This window comes from Poeciliopsis prolifica, unplaced genomic scaffold (assembly GCF_027474105.1).
Source record: "Poeciliopsis prolifica strain line A6 unplaced genomic scaffold, Auburn_PproV2 SCAFFOLD119, whole genome shotgun sequence".
NCBI lineage: Eukaryota > Metazoa > Chordata > Actinopteri > Cyprinodontiformes > Poeciliidae > Poeciliopsis > Poeciliopsis prolifica.
The window spans coordinates 611,820-635,176 of NW_026562494.1; the positions used below are offsets into that span (position 1 = coordinate 611,820).

General features: G+C 45.5%; 2 protein-coding genes across 2 annotated transcripts; one reads left to right on the plus strand and one right to left on the minus strand.

The window, feature by feature from the left end:
* Positions 1-1,714: 1,714 nt before the first annotated feature.
* LOC129354845 (dnaJ homolog subfamily C member 27-like) lies at positions 1,715-3,992 on the minus strand. Its single transcript, XM_055024377.1, is given in 8 exon segments — positions 1,715-1,966; positions 2,031-2,191; positions 2,262-2,384; positions 2,466-2,577; positions 2,579-2,628; positions 2,709-2,778; positions 2,856-2,938; positions 3,659-3,992. Coding segments are annotated over 8 exon segments (819 nt in total). The 5' UTR covers positions 3,746-3,992; the 3' UTR covers positions 1,715-1,833.
* A 1,271-nt stretch (positions 3,993-5,263) lies between these two features.
* Positions 5,264-18,921, plus strand: LOC129354865 (NLR family CARD domain-containing protein 3-like; the record flags this gene model as incomplete). The annotated part of the gene is given in 7 exon segments (XM_055024398.1): positions 5,264-5,279; positions 6,499-6,846; positions 11,326-11,664; positions 11,740-11,832; positions 13,650-13,964; positions 17,182-18,124; positions 18,126-18,921. Coding segments are annotated over 7 exon segments (2,850 nt in total), but the record flags the coding sequence as incomplete, so codon positions are not given.
* Positions 18,922-23,357: the final 4,436 nt, after the last annotated feature.

Below are 23,357 nucleotides of genomic sequence, written 5' to 3' on the forward strand. Positions count from 1 at the left end.
TTAACTTAAATATTCTGGTAAACGTCAACAAAAAGCATTTGAACAGATTCAGAGAAATGTTTTCTAATCACTAAACTCACAAATTAAACCAACTAAACCAAGATTTCAGATGAAACGATGACCAGGATTAAATTAGTTAATATGAAGGTGACAAATCTATCTAATAAGATAAGAGGCTAACTGTTTAGCTTCAAATTAATATTTAATTTGTAGCTAACTAGTTAGCTTGCTGACGAAATATTTATTTTAAAATCTAAAGATATAGTTGGTGAGCTAAATAGCTAACAAACGTAATATGGAGTTAGCAAGGAAACTATTTAGCTCCAAATTAAATATCTTGTATGAAATTAAATATTCAGTTGGCAAGCTAAATGCTGAGCTTCAAACTAAATATTTAGCTTCTTAAATATACACATTTTGTTTGAAACTGACATTTATAAATGAATGAATATCAGGTGAACAAATGAATCTAAAATGAGTAACTTTAAAAATGGTTTGAATCACAAGTTAAAACAAATTAAATGAATTATTGAGTAAATAAACTTCAGATGAAATCTGGGTCATTGGAGCGATCGCCTGATTGGTTCCTGCTCTGAGCGCCATGCTGGCCGGGTTCTGGTTCTGGCTGTTTGTTTGGAACATTAAGGATCACAACTCAACATTCAGCATGCACTTTGACCTTTATAAACACAGTGACGATTCTGAGCTCAGTGAGGTTCTGATGAACAGAACCAACAGAACCGAACCGGTCCATCAGCTGCAGAACACAAACATTATGAGACCAGCAGGAAGTGACATTCACTCTAGAAATGACAACTTCCTGCAGTATTTCTGAGCCCAATTTGAAGCTGATGTCATTTTGTTGAGTTAAATCAGTTTTACTTTGAATTTCATTTGATCATTTTTATCTGTTTTTTGGAGAAAATCGATTTGTTTCTGATTTTAGAGATAATTTTAATAAACATGTTGAATTTGGAACATTTAATCTAAAACATTTTATTATTATTAATATAACACTAAATCCCAAATCAGTCCATATTAAACATTTAAATTAATTCTCAAATAAAAAAAAAGGGATTATCTGCCAATATCACCATAGAAACTCCTTATAGTTTTCTCAGTTTTTACATTTTTTACAATTGTAACTTTTTTTGAAGGGTGGGGGTAAAAAACTTCACTTTTTGTTATTTTCAAGCTAAGTGTGATGTTTATATAGTGTTAATATTCTTAAAAATGCTGCAACGTATATTTAGCCAAATTAAACATTTGATACAACTAAACAAAAATTGTAAAAAGAATTTATTCCCTAAAAATTTGTGAACCAAATTTACATATTTGGACGCTCACAGAAAGTAACATTAAAAGAAGTTTTATTTTTTAAATTTAGATTATTAACAAAAAAATTAAATAGTATTATTAATAGTGACAATAATAATTATTTCAAAAATAATTAATTGATCAGTTAAGATGTTAAAATAATAAATATTTAATTTAGATTTTTAAAATACAAATTTTTACAATGTTATGGAAGAAAATTATAACTTTAAAGAAAATTTTAATTTCTACAAAAATTAACAGGAATCTTTCCTAAATATTTGAAAAGAATAAAATTATTTTAAAATATTTAAATTAAATCTAAATAACATTTCAGTGGCAGACTCAGATCTCTAAATGGACCTGGTTGGTTCTGGTGGGACTCTGCCGTCCCGTCAGACCCGGCTGTCCTCAGGTTAAAGGTCAAAGGTTAAGGGTTGGCAAACAGCACTGTGGCACAGAGATAGAGTAAATATCCAGATAAATAAGGAGCAGTGTTGGAGCAGCGGCGGTTCTCTGTTATTTGATGTTCTTCAGCAGCGAGGTGCGAGCGTTCACCACCGCCTTGAAGGCGTCTTCGCTGCCGGGGGCCACGCATTTATCCGGGTGCAGCAGGACGGCCAGCTTCCTGTACGCCTTGTTCACTTCCTCCCTGCAGACACACCACAGCGTCAGGAGACGCCGCAGCTCGGACCTCGGCGAGGATCCAAACTCACCGCGTGGCGCCCGGCTTCACCCCCAGCATGTCCCAGGAGTCCTTGCTGTTGCGGATGCGTCGAATGGTGTCGGCCTGCTCCTTGGTGAAGCCCACACTGACCTCTGACACCGGCCGCTTCCCGCCGTTCTCACACATGTCAGTGATGGAGGAGAAGAACGCCTGCGGAGGAAACCGGAAGAACCTCAGAGCATCAGTACGAACTCTGCGGCTCACAGGACGTCAGGTCTACCTGGAACATCTCGTTGATGCCCTCGCCGCTCTGTGCCGACGTCTCAAAGTAGTGGAACCCTCTGGACTCCGCCCACAGACGACCCTCACCTTCATCCACCACCCGCCGTTTCGTCAGGTCCACCTGAGGGCGCCAGAGACCAGAAGGACTGACCCAGATCTGTTCAGCATGTTATTGATGACTTGGCGGTCGATCGGATCGGACCTTGTTGGCGCAGACGACGAAGACGATGCTGTCCATGTTGGCCTGAGAGCCCATTTCCTGCTTCATCTCCCCCAGCCAGCTGTCCAGGGCGTCGAAGCTCTCCCTCAGCCCCGTCGTACACCAGCAGCACTCCCTGGCTGTCTTTGTAGAACTCGTTACGGACCTGAAACAAGCAGCAGGACCAGCGAGTCGCTGAGCCTCCACCTGCTGAAACAATCCAGACCTTGGCCTGTAACGTCTCACCTCGTAGAAGAAGGGATGACCGGCCATGTCGAAGATGTTCACCTTGATTTCTCTGTCTCTGACCTGAACTCTGACACACAAACACACATGTCACTACTACGACGTACAGCCGTCTGGTTCAGGACAGCGGTCGGTGTGAGAACCTACTTTGTGACTCCGTAATCGATGCCGATTGTTGCCAGGTACTTTGGGACAAACCTCTTCTCACAGTAGCGCTTGATGATGCAGCTCTGAAGGTACAAACAGGTCAAGAACCAGGATGTTCCTGACACTAAAGGTTCAATCACTCCTCCTACTCCGACCTCCACTTTGTGAGCAGGCATTGGTTTTTGATTTTGTGCCCATTAATAATAATTAATAACCCACTGGTACCTCTGAACTGTCAATAATGATGATCAGTTTACCGAGAAACTGACTGGTAAGGTTTGTGTTAAACATCTGATGTAGCAACTGTTGAATGGACAAAACATGAGTAGAAACTGTCTAAAAAAATCATCTAATTTACTCAGAGATTTAAAATTGGGAGACTGTAAATAAAACACCTTTTAATTTATTTTAGCATCAGATAATATTCCTGATATACATTATAATATCTATATGAATCATTTATAAGCCGAATAGTAGAGTGGTCATCAGTATTATAGGACATTTATTTAAGTGTTTTGAAGTTTACAGAAATCAGAAGGAATAATAAAAAAACGTATTATTTAAATAAACAAACAACGTCTTGGCCTCAGACCTAAGGCATCATCAGTATGTTATTAATATTAAAGAAGGGTTTATAATCCAGGCTGTCAGCAGTTTCTCCATCAATTAATTAATATCTGAATTATTTACGTGTAATCAACAATTATGACATAAAACATTGCGGTTAGTCGTGTGTTGCGGCGTCCAGCTCTACCGGACCAGACTCCATGTAGATTTGATGCGAAATAGTCAAACTGTCCTACCTTCCCCACCTCGGCGTTCCCCAGGCTGATGACTTTAACCCGCAGGGATTTCTTGTTGTCTCGTCTTTTCGTCGCTGTTGTTTCCATGGCAGCTGCGGCTAAAAGCGACTTTTAATGTGAAAATGACTCAGTCGCTGCAGGCTAACGGTGCTAACGGTGTTAGCCACCAGGACAACAGCAGCTCAGACTGGATCAATCAATACATGATGGATTTATTCAGTCTGATCTGTTTCACTCCTGCACCATCAGAACCTGATCAGAACCTGATCTGCTCTGATGTTGGACCGGAACCAACTGGTGGGTCACTGCCACCCACCGGAGGTTCGGAACAGACCCATCAATATCTGGATCATTAAAAACATTTAGTTCAATTACATTATAGAGGCTCAAGTCTACAATTAGTTTCTCTAATAATAATAATAATGAAAAAACGTTAGAAGGTTTAGTGGAAGGTGAAACTGAACAAAAAAAGAGTATTTTTCTTCTGCCCAGATCATTGATTAATATCTGGATCAATACAGTGGAGATGCAGAGAAGATAATAATGTTCCTGTAAATGCTGATCACAGTCAAAAGACGTTTTTACACCAAGATTGAATCTTTGGAGGGAAAGAAAACACAAAAACAAACTGACAGCTTTAAAACTTTTACACAGTAATATTTAAGTTTTAGATGTTGTTCATTATTATTTTTTACCTTTAATCTTTTTACTAATCTACAGTCATGAAAACGTTTCCTCTTTTTCTTCTCAGGTTATAAATAAATGTTCAAACTGGTTGATGAAGAACTGGAGGCTGCAGAGCCGACAGGCTGGAAAACCATCAATCTGTCCAGATCTCTGATCAGAACCAGAACCAGGCACCAATAGAGAGCAAATCATTTAATTTACAAAAAACTAAATGAGCAAACTGAGGAAGGAGGAAACATTCCTGCACAGCAGAGACAGAAACTCATAAACATCTTCCAGTGAACAGCTGCAGCAAGTTAAAACCTGTTTGTAACTCTGCAAGTTTTTAACTGTCGTTGGAAACGTTTGAGACAAAACTATTTGAACAACTTAAAGCCTCCAGGCTAAAAGAGACAAAGATTAAAGAAGTTTATGTTCACGAATGAAGGAGGATCAGGTGAGTTAGTAACACCATAAAAACACCAGGATAAAGTTGGTTCTGATCCGTTTGGATCACATTATGGCTTGTAACACCTGATCATTTCAGCATTAAAACCTGTTTTTATAAAACCAAATCTCATTATTTCTCAGGGTTCTGGTCGGTCCTGAAACCGGTAAACGGACCTGGAGGATCACAGAGACAGAAATGATGAAACTCCAACAAAACTATGAGGAAACTGAAGCTCCTGACCTTTAACCTCCTCACAGCTCCATGGCTGAATGAGGAAACTGAAGGTCCCGCCTTTCCTCAGAACTGGATCAGAACCGGTTCAGCAGCGTCTGAATCAGCCAATCAGCAGTGGAGTTTCTTCCTGCGTGTCTCTGCTGGTTCCAGTAGAAACGGTGATCTGGTGTCAGAGGTGATCCGCTGCTGGGATCCGATGGACGACTCTCTGTTCTGAGAGGAAGATGATGATGATGATGATGATGATGATAACGATGATCCTCCTGCTCGGTAAGATCATCTTCCTCTCTGCTCCTCATCCTCTCCAGTCTCTGCAAGCTGCTGATCAGCTTCAGAGCTTCTGGGTTCTGGTCCGTTCTTCTCTCTAAATGACCCCTGGTGACCTCAGCTGGTTGATGGTTCTGGATCAGAACCTCAGGTTCTGGTTCCAGCGACTTGTCTCTCACCAGTCCTCCCAGTAGATCTCACTGGTTTATTGTTGCTGGTTGGATTCTGGTCTCTTCCATCCAACCAGTGGCTCCACTTTGCCGTTTCCTGTCTGGATTCAATTTCTCTGGTTTGGGTTCAGCAGCTGATCTGGTTCTGATTTTTCTATCAGGTTGTAGTTCTGTGAGCTTCAGAACCACTGAGACCCATTCAGACCAGTAATCTGGACATTAGCTCCCAGAAACATTGACTCAGAAACCAGTGATGAATGTTTGCAGATGTTGAAGGTTCTGCGTTTCCTTCCTGCCTTCAGTTTTTCACATTCATGTTGATTTGAATCCAAGATGGCCGCCTGCTGGTTGTACTTTATTTCTCCTGAATTCACCTCAGTCTCAGGTTGGTGGTCATAATGTTCTGCCGCTGATGCATGATGCTGGTCTGACCATTAAAGGAGAACCAGGTTCTGGTGGGTCCGGTTCTTCTCTGGTTTACTGGTTGATCTGTGGATGATATTCAGAATGAAATTATGAGTTTTTGGATCAAACAGCGATTCTTTAGAAATGTCCAGATTGTTGTTTGATCAACTAAATGCTTCAGTTTCACAGCAGAAAGTGACTGAAAGTTACTGGAAGGTTTAAACTCTGTAACTAGAAAGAATCAGAACCAGAAACCCAGAAAAATAAAGTCAGAAGAATTTTATTTTTTTTATAAAGTCACAGAAAAAAATCTGCCCAACAATCACAAGATACTAAAACAAAAATCTTTCTCATCAAATAGATAAAACAAGCTGAAAAAACTGACAGCAGGATTTCTGCTAATAAATAGCAACTCTGAAAACATTCACGCTTTTTCAGTTTCATCTGTTTCCATCTTTCAGTTTTAAATGTATTTATTTTAATGCACTTTTATCAGTTTTCTGACTTTTTGCTCAATGTGAGTTAATGTTACATAACAGATCAGAGTTCAGGATCACTGAGCCGTTTAGCAGACAGACTGAAATCTTTCATCTCTAGTGAAGAACTGATCATTATTTCTACACTAAACCCTCATCTTGTGTCCTCAGTTTCCCAGCATGCACTGGGTGGAGTGGTGGAGGTCAATGAGGGGGCGGAGTCTGTCCTGCTGCCCTGCATCTACTCTGGTTTTCCACCTATAGACCCGTCACTCATCTGGACTCGCAGTGACCTCAGTCCGAACTCCGTCCACCTGCAGAGAGAAAACGGCGACGATCTTCAGAACCAGAACCAGCGTTTCAGGAACCGGACCTCCATGAATCCTGACGCTCTGGACACTGGAGACTTCAGCCTGACTCTGAGGAAACCTGAGCAGATTGATGGAGGAAACTACACCTGCAGCATCTCTGCTGGAAGAGAAGAACGGAACGTGAAACAGATTCACCTGAAGGTCAAAGGTCAGATAAACAAGCAGCACAACCTATGTTAAAGTTGTATATCCATCCATCGTCTGCCACTTCTCCGGGTCGGGTCGCAGGGTCAGCAGCTTAAGAAGGGAGGCCCAGACTTCCCTCTCCCCAGCCACTTCCTCCAGCTCCTCCGGGGGAATCTTGAGGCGTTCCCAAGCCAGCCGAGAGACATAGTCCCTCCAGCGTGTCCTGGGTCTTCCCCGGGGTCTCCTCCGGTGGGATGTGCCCAAAACACCTCACCAGGGAGGCGTCCAGGAGGCATCCTAACCAAATGCCCGAGCCACCTCAACTGGCTCCTCTCCATGTGGAGGAGCAGCAGCTCTACTCTGAGTCCCTCCTGGATGACTGAGCTTCTCTCTCTAAGGGAGAGCCCAGCCACCCGACGGAGGAAACCCATTTTGGCCGCTTGTATCCGAGATCTCGTTCTTTCGGTCATTACCCAAAGCTCATGACCATAGATGAGGGTAGGAACGTAGATCGACCGGTAAATCGAGAACTTTGCTTTTTGACTCAGCTCTCTCTTCACCACGACGGACTGGTACAGCGCCCGCTTCACGGCGGACGCTGTACCAATCCGCCTGTCGATCTCACGCTCCCTTCTTCCCTCATTCGTGAACAAGATCCCGAGATACTTGAACTTCTCCACGTGGGGCAGGACATCTCCCTCGACCCGGAGAAGGCACTCTACCCTTTTCTGGGTCAAGACCATGGTCTCGGACTTGGAGGCACTGATCCTCATCCTGGCCGCTTCACACTCAGCTGTGAACTGCTCCAGCGAGAGCTGCAGATCATGTCCTAATGAAGCCAATAGGACCACATGATCTGCAAAAAGCAGAGATGCAATCCTAAAGTAACCAAAACGGATCCCCTCAACACCCTGGCTGCACCTAGAAATTCTGTCCATAAAAGAAATCAACAGAATCAGTGACAAAGGGCAGCCCTGGTGGAGTCCAACCCTCACCGGAACGAGCCCAACTTAATGCCGGCAATGCAGACCAGACTCTGACACCGGTTATACAGGATCCTGACAGCCCATATCAAAGGGCCCGGTACCCCATACTCCCGGAGAACCCCCTGTAAGAGCGAAATGACCTAAATGAGCATTACCTCTGGCACAGCTGTGACAGTTAGTGGTGGGTGTGTCGTAAGTGGGTGTGACTTTCACTTAGTATGAATGAGAGCCGTATTGACGCGCTGGTTCACTATGTAGAAGGAAACGGGTGCGCCGGGTGGAGGGTCATAATTTCTGTTGACCGTGTTAAATATTGTTTATTGTTAGCATCATTATGATTTAGCCTGGTCAGTGTTGACCCTGTATAAGGGAATGGTGAACACAGACACGGGAAACAGACACGGACACGACGTTACTTCTTTCACTTCCAGTGTTGTAATGCATTCAAGAACAGTTTCAAATATTACATAACCACATACTGAGTGCTGAACATTGTACAGAAACATTATGGTTATCGCCATACAGTAATAAGAAATGTAGCACCGGCCGTTGCTAGCCAGAAAGCTAATGCGGGTGTAACGCTTAATAAAACTCAAACTACTGTAAAGAACTCAAAGACTCCCTGCTTATTCGGCAAACAGAATAAACTTAAATACAGGTCTGAACCTTATAAGTTTGTAATTTTACCTGTATAAGGAATGGTGAACACAGACACGGGAAACAGACACGGACACGACGTTACTTCTTTCACTTCCAGTGTTGTAATGGAGGCACAGAAGTAACGCGTTCCACTACCCCGAGTCAGACGAGACCAATCGAGGCACGATCTGTAAATAAACTCTCAAAATGTTGGATTTCATATTAATAACATTAAATGCGTATTATTCATATTAATAACATTAAATGCGCATTATACCCTACAACATCAGCATGTGTCAGTTCTTAAAGTCTGAAGTATTTAAGCTGATATATGGAATAAATTCATGATAACAACAACAAAGGAGCCACTGGAAGTTATTGGAACACGCGTCATGACAGTATCAAACCTACCCAGTTAACCCTGTGCGACCTTCTATATTATTGTTAGTTTTTACCGCACAATTACCCCCCATAGGGCACCCCGAGGGACACAGTCGAACGCCTTCTCCAAGTCTACAAAGCACATGTAGATTGGTTGGGCGAACTGCCATGCACTCTCCAGGACCCTGCTGAGGGTGTAGAGCTGGACCAGTGTTCCACGACCAGGACGAAAACCACACTGCTCCTCCAAAATCCGAGGTTCGACTATCTGACGGACTCTCCTCTCCAGTACCCCGAATAGACCTTGCCAGGGAGGCTTTAAGAGTGTGACCCTCTATAATTGGAGCACACACTCCGATCCCCCTTTTTAAACAGGGGGACCACCACCCCAGTCTGCCAATCCAGGGGAACTGTCCCCCGATGTCCATGCGATACTGCAGAGTCGCGTTAACCAACACAACCCTACAACATCCAGAGCTTTGAGATACCCCGGGCGAAACTCATCCACCCTCGGGGCTCGGCCACCGAGGAGCTTTTTAACCACCTCGTCCCCAGAGATTGGAGAGCCCAACCCAGAGTCCCCAGGCTCAGCTTCCTCAATGGAAGGCATGTTGGTGAGGTGAGGAGGTCTTTGAAGTACTCCGCCCACCGACCCACAACGTCCCAAGTCGAGGTCAGCAGCACACCACCCCCACTGTAAACAATTTGTTTGTACTGCACTGCTTCCTCCTCCTGACACGCCGGATGGTGGACCAGAATCGCCTCGAAGCCATGTGGAAGTCTTTCTCCATGGCCTCTCCGAATTCCTCCCATGCCCGAGTTTTTGCCTCTGCAACCACCAGAGCCGCTTCACCCGCCGGTACCCATCAGCTGCTTCCGGAGTCCCACAGGCCAAAAAGGCCCAATAGGACTCCTTCTTAAGCGTGACAGCATCTCTCACCTAAGGTGTGCACCAACGGGTTCAAGGGTTGCTGCCATGACAGGCACCGACAACCTTGCGACCACAGCTCCGATAAGCCGCCTCGACAATGGAGGTATGGAACATGGTCCATTCAGACTCAATGTGCCCCACCTCCCCCGGGACGTGTTTGAAGCTCTGCCGGAGATGAGGATTAAAGCTCCATCTCACAAGGGACTCCGCCAGATGTTCCCAGCAGACCCTCACAACACGTTTGGGCCTGCCATGTCTGACCGGCATCCTCCCCCACCACCGGAGGCGACTCACCACCAGGTAGTGGTCAGTGGACAACTCCGCACCTCTCCAAGACATACGGCCGCAGATCCGACGAAACGATGACAAAATCGATCATCAAACTGTGGCCTAGGGTGTCCTGGTGCCAAGTGCACATATGGACACCCTTATGCCTGAACATGGTGTCCGGTATGGACAATCTGTGACGAGCACAGAAGTCCAACAACAGAACACCACTCGAGTTCAGATCGGAGGGAGCGTTCCTCCCAACCACGCCCCTCCAGGTCTCACTGTCATTGCCCACGTGAGCATTGAAGTCCCCCAGCAGAACGAGGGAGTCCCCAGGAGGGGCACTCTCCAGTACCCCCTCTAAGGACTCCAAGAAGGGTGGGTAGGCTGAACTGTCATTTGGCCCGTAAGCACAAACAACAGTCAGAACCCGTCCCCCCCCGTAGGCGGAAGAAGGCTACCCTCTCGTTTACGGGGGTAAACCACAGCGTACAGGCGCCGAGATGGGGAGCAACGAGTCTGCCCACTCCTGCTAAAGGCCTCTCACCGTGGGCAACTCCAGAGTGGAAGTACATCCAGCTCCTCTCAAGGAGACTGGTTCCAGAACCAGAACCATGCGTCAAGGTGAGACCGACTATTTCTAGCCGGAACCTCTCAGACTCACACACCGGCTCCAGCTCCTTCCCCACCAGAGGGGTGACATTCCACGTCCCAAGAGCCAGTTTCTGTAACCGAGGATCGGACCGCCAGGGCCCCCTCCCTCGGCTGCCACCCATCACACACTGTACCCGACCCCTGTGGCCCTTCCCATAGGTGGTGAGCCCATTGGAAGAGGGTCCCTTGTTTCTTCTTCGGACTGGGCCTGGCCGGGCTCCATAGGTAAAAGCCCGGCCACCAGGCGCTCGCCAACGTGCCCCACTTCCAGGCCTGGCTCCAGAGTGGGGCCCCGGTGACCCGCATCCGGGCGAGGGAACACTAGGTCCAAAGTTTGTGTGCATCATAGGGGTCTTCGGGCTGCGCTTTGTCTGGTCCCTCCCCTAAGACCTGTCTGCCTTGGGTGACCTTACCAGCATAGCTCTTAGGATCATTGGGGCCCTCAGACCCCTCCACCACGTTAAGGTGGCAGCCCGAGGAGAGGTAAAGTTGTATAAATGAATGAATTTGTTGAAAAGAGAAAATGAATAATTGTTCATAGTGTCTGTAACCATGGAGACAGTGATGAGACTAAATCTGTCATGAAAGCAGAAAATGATCCAAACTGTTTCTGATCATTTTGTTCTTTATTTCCCCTCAGCTGATCAGCAGGAGGTCGAGGTCACTGAGGGGTCAGATTCTGTCGTCCTGCCCTGCACAACATCGTCCCGCCTTCCTGAGGACACAGTAGTGGAGTGGACCCAGTCAGAACCTCGTTCCATGTTCATTCATGTGTTTCCTAACACGAGTAAACACTACGCCCAGCAGGACAGATTTTACCGCGACCGCACAGAGATGGACCAAGATTTCCTGAGGACCGGAGACGTCGGCCTGACCCTGAGGAATCCCACACACAGAGACGCTGGACGCTACGTCTGCACCGTCTACAGAGACCAGGACATCCTGAGACACACGCTGGTTCTGAAATATGTACAGAAAGGTCAGAGCATCAGGTCAGAGCTGCTGGTAAAGGTCAAAGGTCAGAGTGAGGTCAATCTTTCTCTGTTTTCCACAGAACCCTTTCCATCCTGGGCCACAGCTCTGCTGGTTCTGGTTCTCATCGTCTCTGCAGGCGTTTTATATCATTTTAAAGGTTATTTCCTGCCAGGTGAGTCTGGAGGAATTAAAAGTAAAGTAAACTTAAGGAACATTTGAATCAAGAAATGATACACAGGATTCGGATTCCATTCTGTTTATGGCCAAAAAATGGAAAGAGATTTTAATATAAATATCCATCCATCCATCCATCGTCTGCCACTTCTCCGGGGTCGGGTCGCAGGGTCAGCAGCTTAAGAAGGGAGGCCCAGACTTCCCTCTCCCCAGCCACTTCCTCCAGCTCCTCCGGGGGAATCTTGAGGCGTTCCCAGGCCAGCCGGGAGACATAGTCCCTCCAGCGTGTCCTGGGTCTTCCCCGGGGTCTCCTCCCGGTGGGATCTGAACATCTCACCAGGGAGGCGTCCGTCCTGACCAGAAGCCTGAGCCTCAACTGGCTCCTCTCGATGTGGAGGAGCAGCAGCTCTACTCTGAGTCCCTCCTGGATGACTGAGCTTCTCTCTCTAAGGGAGAGCCCAGCCACCCGACGGAGGAAACCCATTTTGGCCGCTTGTATCCGAGATCTCGTTCTTTCGGTCATTACCCAAAGCTCATGACCATAGATGAGGGTAGGAACGTAGATCGACCGGTAAATCGAGAACTTTGCTTTTTGACTCAGCTCTCTCTTCACCATGACGGACCGGTACAGCGCCCGCTTCACGGCAGACGCTGTACCAATCCGCCTGTCGATCTCACGCTCCCTTCTTCCTTCATTTATGAACAAGATCCCATGATACTTGAACTCCTCCACTTGAGGCAGGACATCTCCCTCGACCCGGAGAAGGCACTCTACCTTTTTCTGGCATCTGCGGAAAAAACCCCCATCACATTTGCATCGTTCCAGAAATCCAAAATCTCTCAACTTCAGCTTCTGACATCACCTTTTCATAGGGTTTCAACTCTACTGCTGTGTATTAGAAAGTTTTGACCAATGACATTATTACCCTTGATTTACGTAGGAACTTCTGGCAACAGTTACAGTGAATGTGTTTGGGAATTCCAAGAAATAATTTGGGATATCAAAATCTGCTAATAACAATTATGGAAATCAAAGGACATATGACTCTCTGACTGTTTCTGACCCAGAATACTGAGAGATCATGTGACTTGTCCTGGGGGTCAGAGGTCAACGGTTAATCTTTTCATCAGTTCAGATCTTTCTGTTCATTCATGGTCAGATCAAATGCAGCATAGTTAGAAAAATCATGAACAGAACCAGCTCCTGCTATCTCTCTGCTCTCTGGATCTTTACTGATCCGTGGTTCCTAGTGACTGTTGGACTCCAGACGACTGAACTGCAGCGAGGCAGTTCAAAGGTCATTTTATTTATTTAAGTTTATTTGATAAGGACAGACACATTGAATAGACAAACTGCTCAAAACAGCAGTCCCATGTTTGCATCATAGTGCAATAGCAACAGCTAATTTGCAGCACTTGGCCCTAGGTTGGCTTTTAAATAGTACCTTTAAAAATTGAAGTGATAATTATTTAAAAAGTACAACATGATGTTGACAACATCTACAAACAAACAGTAAACATAAAACATCAGTTCTGTTTTTGACATAACCAGAGTTTTGTTTGTTTTCTGAACTGGTTACGGACTTTAAATCAACAGGAAGTGAGTTCCAAACACAACTTCAACTGATCTGCACTAATTCCTGAACTTTATTTCATATCTGAACAAAACATTACTCACTAAATGGCTGCGTCCCCTAGTGGCAAAGATAGAAACTAGAAGGGAGGAAGGAAGGAGAGGAAAAGAGAAAACAAAGGAAGGGTCTGCCTCTCTCTCTCTCTCTCTGTCTCTCTTATCTTGTCCTCTGTGTCTCTCAGCTCTACAGGTGCAGGTGGATCTAGGGGTTAAATCTGTCGTGCTGCCCTGCAGAACCAACATTTACCTGCCAGGAGGCGCCAGAGTGGAGTGGAGAGACGGAGAGAACAAGACGGTCCATGTGTATCCGAGCGGTTCTGATGATCCTGAAGAACAGAACCTGACCAGCAGAACCAGGATGGGTGACGACCCACTGAAGACTAAAGACCTCAGTCTGACTCTGGACCGCCCCTCAGTGGCAGACAGCGGGATCTACACCTGCAGAGTCAGGAAAGGAGTCACTCTGATGATGAAACGGGTTCATCTGCAGGTCAAAGGTCAGTGCTGTAAATGTATTTGTATTTTTCCAATCAAATGATTGGTGGTGATCAATACCGATTATTGGCTGATTAAAAGGTCAAAGGTCAATGTGATGTAATGAGTGAGGAAGAGGAGGAACCAGATCAGGAGGTTCAGGATAATCAGGGACCAGAATCCTGAAGATTTTGACTAGGACAAAGTCTCCTGCGGGAGACACCAGTTACTGTTCAGAACCACCAGACGGGTCGGAACCATCAGAACTGAAGTTCCTGCAGCCTGGAAGCAGCAAACATGTGAATGAGGATGCTTGTGACTGGGATTTTATTTTTATTTTAAAAAAGTTTTTCCAACATTTTGAAATTGAGTCTGTTTCATTTTTTAATAAAATTCTCCAGTTGCAGTAAACGAAAGTTACTACTGTAACTCTGGCTCTATTTCATTCCTTCTGACCGCGAGAGGCACTGAATGATCATTCTTGCGCATGCTCAGGTCGAGTACTGATGACAACAAAGTCACCTGTGACCTGCTGAGGGCCCACTTGTCTCTATATAGTCACATTATCCGACGTTCAATTCCTCAACCTTCTTGTGAGAGCAAGGATTCCAAGGGACCAAGCACTCTGGCGGTCATCTGGGATTCAAAGTGACTTTCGTTCTGTTTCATCCCTACTGAGGCGGTGCTTCAAGCACTGGATGACTTATGTCAACAAGGTCACAAGGAATCGGCAACATCCAAGGGACAACCACGACACTACTCACCTCTCTGCATGGAGTTAAACCCCACAATCCTGGAGTCCCAACTAAGTGCAGCGAGGTCGTTTCAGTCCCACTGAGTAATCAGGAGAAGACGCAGCTAAAGGCAGACATTGACAAGCTACCCAGTTAAAAACTGACCTATGAGAATCTCTACATCTATGTGATGTAGAGGAATGCTGCTCCAGAATTCCTTGAAGGGGATGGGGCGCAGCCACATTCACCCTGTAAAACAGAGTAAAGGTACTATATGCTTTCCAGGAGGCCACACGGCATAAAACGTCCAATGGCACCCCAGTCATGGCAGCAAACGAGGTTGACATTCCCCTTGTAGAGTGGCACCTCACACCTGCCAGCAGCCTCTGGTCCTGCAAGGCATAAGCGTTGGAGATCAAATCCACAACCCAGTGTGTAAGTCGTTGATTAGAAAGTGCACGACCTCTCCTGGCATGTTCTCTGGCCCGGGGACGCAAGCTGCTCTGAGGCTGGCCACGCATGGAGCTGCCCAGGTCAGAAGCCGTTGAGTCAAGCAATTTCATCCACCGGGGCCCCCCCGGTGGTTGATGTGAAAAACCACAGTGGTGTTGTCTGACCTCACCAGCACAGGCATGACCTTCAAGTACACATTCAGGCCCCTGAGGTCCAAGACTGGACGTAGACCCCCGGTCTTCTTCTGAACCAGAAAAAATATCGAATAAAAGCCCCCTGGATCCAGCAGGGGGTCCACATGCACTATAGTTTTTGGCCAGCAAGGTGCAGATTTTCTGTTTCAATGCCTGTGCCTTCACCGGGTCGTAGATCACGGTCATCCTGACGTGGCCAGGGACAGGTGGCTGGCAGACAGTATGCCCAGGACAGGGTGGACAACACCCACAAGTCCGGGATGTGGGCATCCCTTTCGAGTCGCAGGACTGTGCGACTCGAAAGGGGTGAGATGAGCTGGCCCCTCCTTGTTCTCGAGCCTGGTTTCCCTGATCTAGAGCAAGCCTTAAGACTGATCTCTGAGTTGGCACTTGACCCTGGGGCTCAATGAAAGAAGGAGACGGGCACGTGGACCTCCATGAAGGACCCGCAGCCGCCCAAGTGCCAACTGGTTGGCGATCTTGTCTGTGAAGCCCTGCTAGCCGCTGCATTGTTTGAGAGGCCTGAGCTGCACCGTCCAAGGCATCCAGTGCTGCAGAGCTGAAAAGTTTCCCCAGAACCACAGTTAGGGCCCGGAGGGTTCTCCTACAAGGGTCAGTAAGTGGTGACATCGCCAACCAGACCTGGCGGCGAGCGTGAACCAATGTGGAGAGTGTGCGCCCATGCTCCGTCGTCGTGAGAGCAAAGGCCTGCAGAGATGCAACCATGCCTTACGTGGTGTGGTCCAGTAAAACAGATTCCAAAGGGGAAGACAGGGCCAGCAGAAGATAGGAGAGAGAGTTCCCAATCTGGCCTGTGCGGGCCCTGAAGTTATAGGCCTTGCAGGGAAGGTCATCAGTAATACAGCACTGAGGTCGCAGACAAAGGGCATTGGGATGTAAAGCTTCATTGGAGGGGAAAGTAAGAGAGGCGATGACCATTTCAACCACTGGCATCTGCCCCAAACCAATCCTGGGTGCTTCCTCCATATCCGCCAGGACCCTGCCATCTGTTGTCAGACATGAAAACGCTTTGTTGTCTGACCAGCAAGCATGTAGTTCCTGTATATACCCCTCCGAGGGAGGAACCACAAAGGCAGTCTCAGATCTACTGCACCTGAAGAAGGTGCTGGAAACTGCTAGCTGGGCCTGGGGAACACCAATCTGTAAACGGGCAAGAGCCGCTCGAATAGCGGCTGTCATAGACTCCCCCGAATCCTCCTGGGAGACAATGAAGTCAGACCCAGATGCCCCAGAGCCCAGCTCCAGAAGGTCCTCACAGAAATGAATGCCCGAGGCCGCCAACAAAATAACATCGTCATCAAGTACTGATGCTCCATCCTGCTTGGATGGGAGAGCTACCCTGCTCTCCCATCCAGAGCAGCCTGCAAGGACTGGAGAAAGGCCTTCTAGCTCAGTTGAGAGGTGATCCTCTTTTGTGGACAACCTCCCTGCATCGTTCCGTCTGGCTTGCTTCGCCGACACTGAAGTTGCAGCCACAGTAGGCCATTTGCACATCGCCTGTTGCGGCAGCAACAAACTATGCAGCGCAGCGCCGCCAAGTCGGTAGGCTGCTCCATTGCAGCCAACCAATCCAGCCTGACTGACTGGGGCATGATGCGACAGTTGGGACAAGCGTCATCTGACAGCACCTCCTGAGATGTTCCACACCGAGACAGCAGAGACACAAGTCATGCCACTTACTATTATCAGGTGTATTTAAGTAACTTTCCTTGTGGGTTACATAGACTCCTACAAATAGTTTTCCATGAATATTGAATTTTGTTTCTTTCATAGAATTTTACACACAAATCCTTCTTAGGATATTGCAAGAATGTTTTTATTATATTTTCTTTTTTCAGATATTGTTGGTCAGTATCAGGCTGACCTTAAAGAGTCTCTGAAGATGAAGAGCCAAAGTCTCTCTGAAGGCGTCGCTGAACTTGGAAATAAAACCGATCTGAACCAGATCTACACTGAGCTCTACATCACAGAGGGGTCAACTAGAGAGGTCAACCAGGAACATGAGGTCAGACAGATTGAAACAGCATCCAGGAAACAAGAAACAGTCAGAAGAGAAGACATCTTTAAAGTCTCACCTGGAGGAGATCAGCCAATCAGAACAGTGATGACCATGGGCGTGGCTGGCATTGGGAAAACACTGTTAACACAGAAGTTCACTCTGGACTGGGCTGAAGGCAAAACCAACCAGAACATTGATTTCATATTTCCATTCACCTTCAGAGAACTGAATTTACTGAGAGAGAAAAAGTTCAGCTTATTAGAACTGATTCATGAACGTTTCACTAAAACCAAAGGAATCAGAAACTTTGAAGCGTTCCAGGTTCTGTTCATCTTTGATGGTCTGGATGAAAGTCGACTTTGTCTGGATTTCTACAACACTACAATGTTGACTGACCCTGAAAAGTCGACCTCACTGGATGTTCTGCTGACAAACCTCATCAGTAGGAAACTGCTTCCCTCTGCTCTCCTCTGGATAACCACACGACCTGCAGCAGCCAATCAGATCCCTGGAAAGTTTGTTGACATGGTAACAGAGGTCAGAGGGTTCACTGACCCCCAGAAGGAGGAATACTTCAGGAAGAGATTCAGAGATGATGAAGAGAAGGCCAGCAGGATCATCTCCCACATCCAGAAATCCAAAAGTCTCCACATCATGTGTCACATCCCCGTCTTCTGCTGGATCACTGCTAAAGATCTGGAGGATGTGATGAAGACCAGAGAGAGAGAGAAACTACCCAAGACTCTGACTGAGATGTACATAGAGTTCCTGCTGGTTCAGCTCAATCAAGGAGGAAAAATATGATGGAGGAAAAAAGAGCAAATCTATCTGGAGTCCAGAGAACAGGAAGCTGATTGAGTCTCTAGGAAAACTGGCTTTTGATCAGCTGCTGAAGGGAAACCTGATCTTCTATGACAAAGATCTCACACAGTGCGGCATCAACATCCAAGATGCTGCGTTGTTCTCAGGAGTTTTCACTGAGATGTTTAAAAGAGAGAGAGGGACACGCGACGTCTCCGTCTACTCCTTTGTTCATCTGAGCATCCAGGAGTTTCTGGCTGCAGTCTACATGCTCCACTGCTTCACCAGCAGGAAGTCAGAGGAGATCAAGACGTTCCTGGGAGACGAATACAGAGAAACATCTCTAGATGAGTTCATGAAGAAAGTCATGGAGAAATCCCTCAGCAGTAAAAATGGCCACCTGGACCTGTTTGTCCGCTTCCTTCATGGTCTCACTGTGGAGTCCAACCAGAGAGACTTAGAAGATCTGCTGGGTCAGACAGAGACCAGTCCAGAAACCATCCAGAGAATCATCACCAACCTGAAGGAGATGAACACTGATAGAATCTCTCCTGACAGAAGCATCAACATCTTCTACTGTCTGGTGGAGATGAACGACGTCTCATTTTATCAGGAGATCCAACGGCTGCTGGATTCAGGGCAGTATCTCTCAGTGACTGACTGTTCAGCTCTGGCCTTCATGCTGCAGATGTCAGAGGTTCTGGATGAGTTGGACCTGGAGAAGTACAACACATCATCAGATGGACGACAGAGACTGGTTCCAGCTGTGAGGAACTGCAGAAAGGCTCGGTGAGTCCAGATGTTTTCATTGTGTGATGCTGATTCAGCTCTATTGTCCTCCTGTTTCTTCTTCTGTCTTCAAGTGATTCTGGATGTTTTTGCTCTTTATCTACTTCCTTCATCCTCTGGATTATTTCAGCCAATCAAACATCTAAACATTCAGCTCATCCAGGACAGATGCAGCTTCTGGTTTTACACATTTTGATCATTTTAAAAATATTTCACTTTTTATCAGTTTTCAGGATGAAATGAATAGAAAACCCTGAACTCTAGAAAATCTATTTTCTCTAAGATCCAATCAGCCAGAGAAACTTTTGAACTTTAAACTCTTCACTCATTGAGCCGCTGCTCCATCATTCACATTTTAGGATCTTTGACTGTTTTATAAAATTATTGTTGGGTTTAATAAAAATGTCGACCATTCAAATAAATCTTTGCATTAATTATAAACTTTGTGAACAGTGTTGATCTTCATCATCCTCTTCCTCCTCCCTCTAGTTTCCTCTGAGTTTGTAAATGAGACCAAAATGTGGGTTTTGTCGTCTGGTTCCAGAAAAAGTTCTAGTTTCTGTCAGATCCTCCCAAAGCTCTGAGAATCTGCTTCCAGAGCTGGAACCATTTTCCTCATCAACTCTTCATCTGCAGCCTTTGTTGAAGCTGTTAGCTGTCCTCCATGAAGACCTGCAGAGACATGAGCTTCAACTCTGGAGACATCCAGCCTCTTCTAGTGACTGGAGAACTTTCACTGCTTCACCATGAAATGCTGCTGGACCCAAACGCTCCGTCTCCTCCAGGGGTTTTGCTCTTCAGCTCTTTAGGAGTTTAGCAACAATTTCTCCTGACATCCAAACCTTTGTTCCTCTGAGACAATGGACAGACCACTGCAGAGACATGTGTCCCTCTTCCAACCAGTTTGTCCCAGTTCCTCTCAGATCCACAGTCTGAGAGGACGGTTCTGACCCGAAGGAGCAGCAGGACCGGTTCTGCTGCTGCTCTGCAGGACGACCAGAACAACGTGAAGCTTTTAGCTGCAGCAGGTTGACGACTGTCCACTTTCTACTTTGTTAAAGCATCAAATCCAGCAGATGAACGGAGACAGAACTGGAGCATCATGTGTTTGTTCTGCTCCCAGTTTTCCTGTGGCAGCATTTAATAACCTGCTGCTGGGAAACATTTTCTATACAATATATTACTATTATTCATGATGATGCAGCAGATATTGGCTCAACAAACCCAGAGATGCCAGAGGTCCACAGCAGCTGGACTTCCTGTTCTGCTCACTTCATTTATAACTCACTTCCTGCTTGATCTAAACGGTCTAGTCCAAGTCAGAGCTGTGAGCAGTTCCTCCTCCTCTCCATCATCTCCAGTCGTTTCCTTCATTCAGCTCAGTCAGCCTCTTCAGCTGCTGCAGAGAAACTGAACTTTCCTTCACTGATGATAGAAGATCTTCAACATCTGACTGCAGCTGAAGGTCTGAGGACATGAAGCCTGGACCAGAACCAGAACCAGAACCTGGACCAGAACCAGAACCAGAACCTGGACCAGAACCAGAACCTGGACCAGAACCAAAACCTGGACCAGAACCAGAACCAGAACCTGGACCAGAACCAGAACCAGAACCTGGACCAGAACCAGAACCAGAACCTGGACTCTAACCAGGACTGCACAGATTCTCTGTGGGGTCAAACTCAGTAGATATTGATCAGATGATGATCAGATGATGACATCACTGTTATCATATTTTAGTCTGTTTATGATCCAGATTGATTTCATTAGAACTAAATTTATTTCTTCTCTAATCACAGACTTGGTGGCTGTTCGCTCCAAAAGGATGAATATGAAGTTTTGGCCTCGCTCTGAAGTCCAACCCAGATCTGACTGAACTGGAAATAAATCAGATCTACATAGAAAATGTGGAGATCTGATATGAAGCATCTGGTTGAGATCCTGGAGAATTCAGTCAGTAAAGTGAAGAATCTGAGGTTTGTTTTCTCTATTTATACAATAAAATCATTTATTGATTGTTTAATCAATAGTTAATCAATTTAATGTTAATATATATTATTTTAAAACAACTTGTTTAATCATGAGAATAAAATCTCTAAAACTTTTGACCTTATTAATTATTTTCTTATTTCAGACTTTGAGATTATTGAACTTTGTTTTTCAGTTTTTCTCTTTAAAATGTTTTTGATGAACAAAATGAGTAAAATAATTGAAATGCTGTGAATGAATGATGGAGATGTTTCAGTTTGGTAAAGATTCAGATGCTTTTATTTCTGATTCTTTACATCAGAATGAAATGTTGATCCTCCAGAGCCACAAACACTGACGAGTTCAAATCCTCATTAATGAACGTCTAAGAAACCACTGATTGTAGAAAAGCAAATCTAGATGCAATGAATGAAAGTGAGGTTTGCAGCAGCAGCAGGTTCCTCAGCTTTGTCCTGAGGCTGTGGTTCTGTTGGGCCGGGTCAGAGAGGAACCGTCTCCTGAGGAAATAATGGCCCCATTGGCTTTCAGCAGCTTTAATAGGAACCCAAAGGCCATTAATGAAGAACCTGACTGGTTCTGATCCAGTTACCAAGTCGGGTCTGATGATCAGGAACCAGCAGAAATAGCTCAACTCATCCAGACTGATAGAAAACTTTGAGTTTCTTTGTTGATCAAATGTTCTGGTTCTGCTGGTTTGGACTCTTTAAACCAGTTTGACTGGATCAGATGTTAGAATCAGTTCATCATGTTTCTTTTACATTCAGGGAAATTAATTTATACATTTATTATTGATTTGTTCATATTTCAGTTTAACTGCATCCTGTTGGTTCACATCTTTTATTCTTTATTCAGATTGAGGGCTGCAGTTTATCAGAGACCAGCTGGACGTCTCTGTTCTCAGCTCTGAAGTCCAACCCGACCCATCTGACAGAACTGGACCTGTACGAAACCAACCTGGAAGATTCTGGACTGAAGGATCTCTGTGGTTTTCTACAGACTGAAGGCTGCAAACTGGAGACATTGAAGTATTTTAATGATATAATTATTGATATTTCTGTGAATAATTCTATATAATTGATCATAAATCAAAGTTCATTTCTTCTGATCTAATCAATATTTTCTGAGTTTGTTCCTGGATCCAGAGTTTAATTTAGTTTCTCTGTGTAACTGAGTTGGACCTGCTGATCTGAGGTCAGAACAGGACAGCATTCGGACCCCAGTGTGTAGAAATCCCCCTCAGGTCAAGCAGGTCAAAGGTCATCCAGTCTAGAAAAGTGAATTCCTGGAATCTGACAGGAACAAATCAATAATCAATGATTGATGCTTCAACACTTTGATCAGAACCTGGAATGATTTTACTGACTAAAATCCTCCAACACATCATGACCCAGTACCAGGTTCTGGTTCTGGTTCTGGTTCTGAAGTCAGCAGGTCTTTATTGGAGCAGCAGCTTGTTGGCATTAAATATTGAGAATCTTTAACTGGTTCTGTTGGACTGGTTAACCTGCATCCTGTTGGTTCACATCTTTTATTCTTTATTCAGGTTGGATGACTGCAGTTTGTCAAAGATCAGCTGTGATTATTTGGCCTCAGCTCTGAAGTCCAACCCGACCCGTCTGACAAACTGGACCTGATGGAAACTACCTGAGGAATCAGATGTTCAGCAGCTGAAGGATTGTAGACTTTAGGTAAGTAAATGTTTGCAGTGAGTCCAGCTGCTGTCAGCATATTGAACTAAACCCAGTCAGCATCAAAGCAAAGATCCAGTGTTCCCAGTAAAGCTGCAGCTTCTCAGTGGGAGGAGAATGGTTCAGGCTTCCTGATTGGACACAGCAATCAGCCAATCAGAGGAGCAGCAGCTTGCTGTGTTGTTGCTGTGTCCATGTCTCCAGGACGTCCAGCTGGACTCCAGCGTCCAACATGTCTAGAGACAGTGGTCCTCATTCATCAAACAGCAGCAGATCTGATCTCAGACCTGCTTGTTCTCTCAGTTCAACAGGAAACAACTGATCAGGTTCATCTTGGTCACAGCTCTGAGATCAGTCTGACTGGAAACCATCTACTGGATGTGCTGCGTCACTGACTGCTGCTGGAAACACTCACTGATCTGCTCTCCTTCCTTCTTCTCTCTGCAGGTGGAGATGATCTCTGTAAAGTAGAGAACGTCTCTGTGTCCTGCTGATCCTCACAGGTTGAAGCTGCAGCAGTTTGAGTCTAAAGAGACTTTGAACCATGATGATGACCTCTGACCTCAAAGGTTTTCCTCCTGTTTATTCCTCATGTGTCATTTAGTGTCTGATGTTGTTTGAAAAAAGAAAAAGTATCTGGATCTTGACCAGGAATGAAGTTCAGTTTTTTCACAAACATCAGAACAACAAAAAGTTCATGATTTGCATTGAAATTTTATCCAAACTGAATCTTTAATTCAGATCTGTT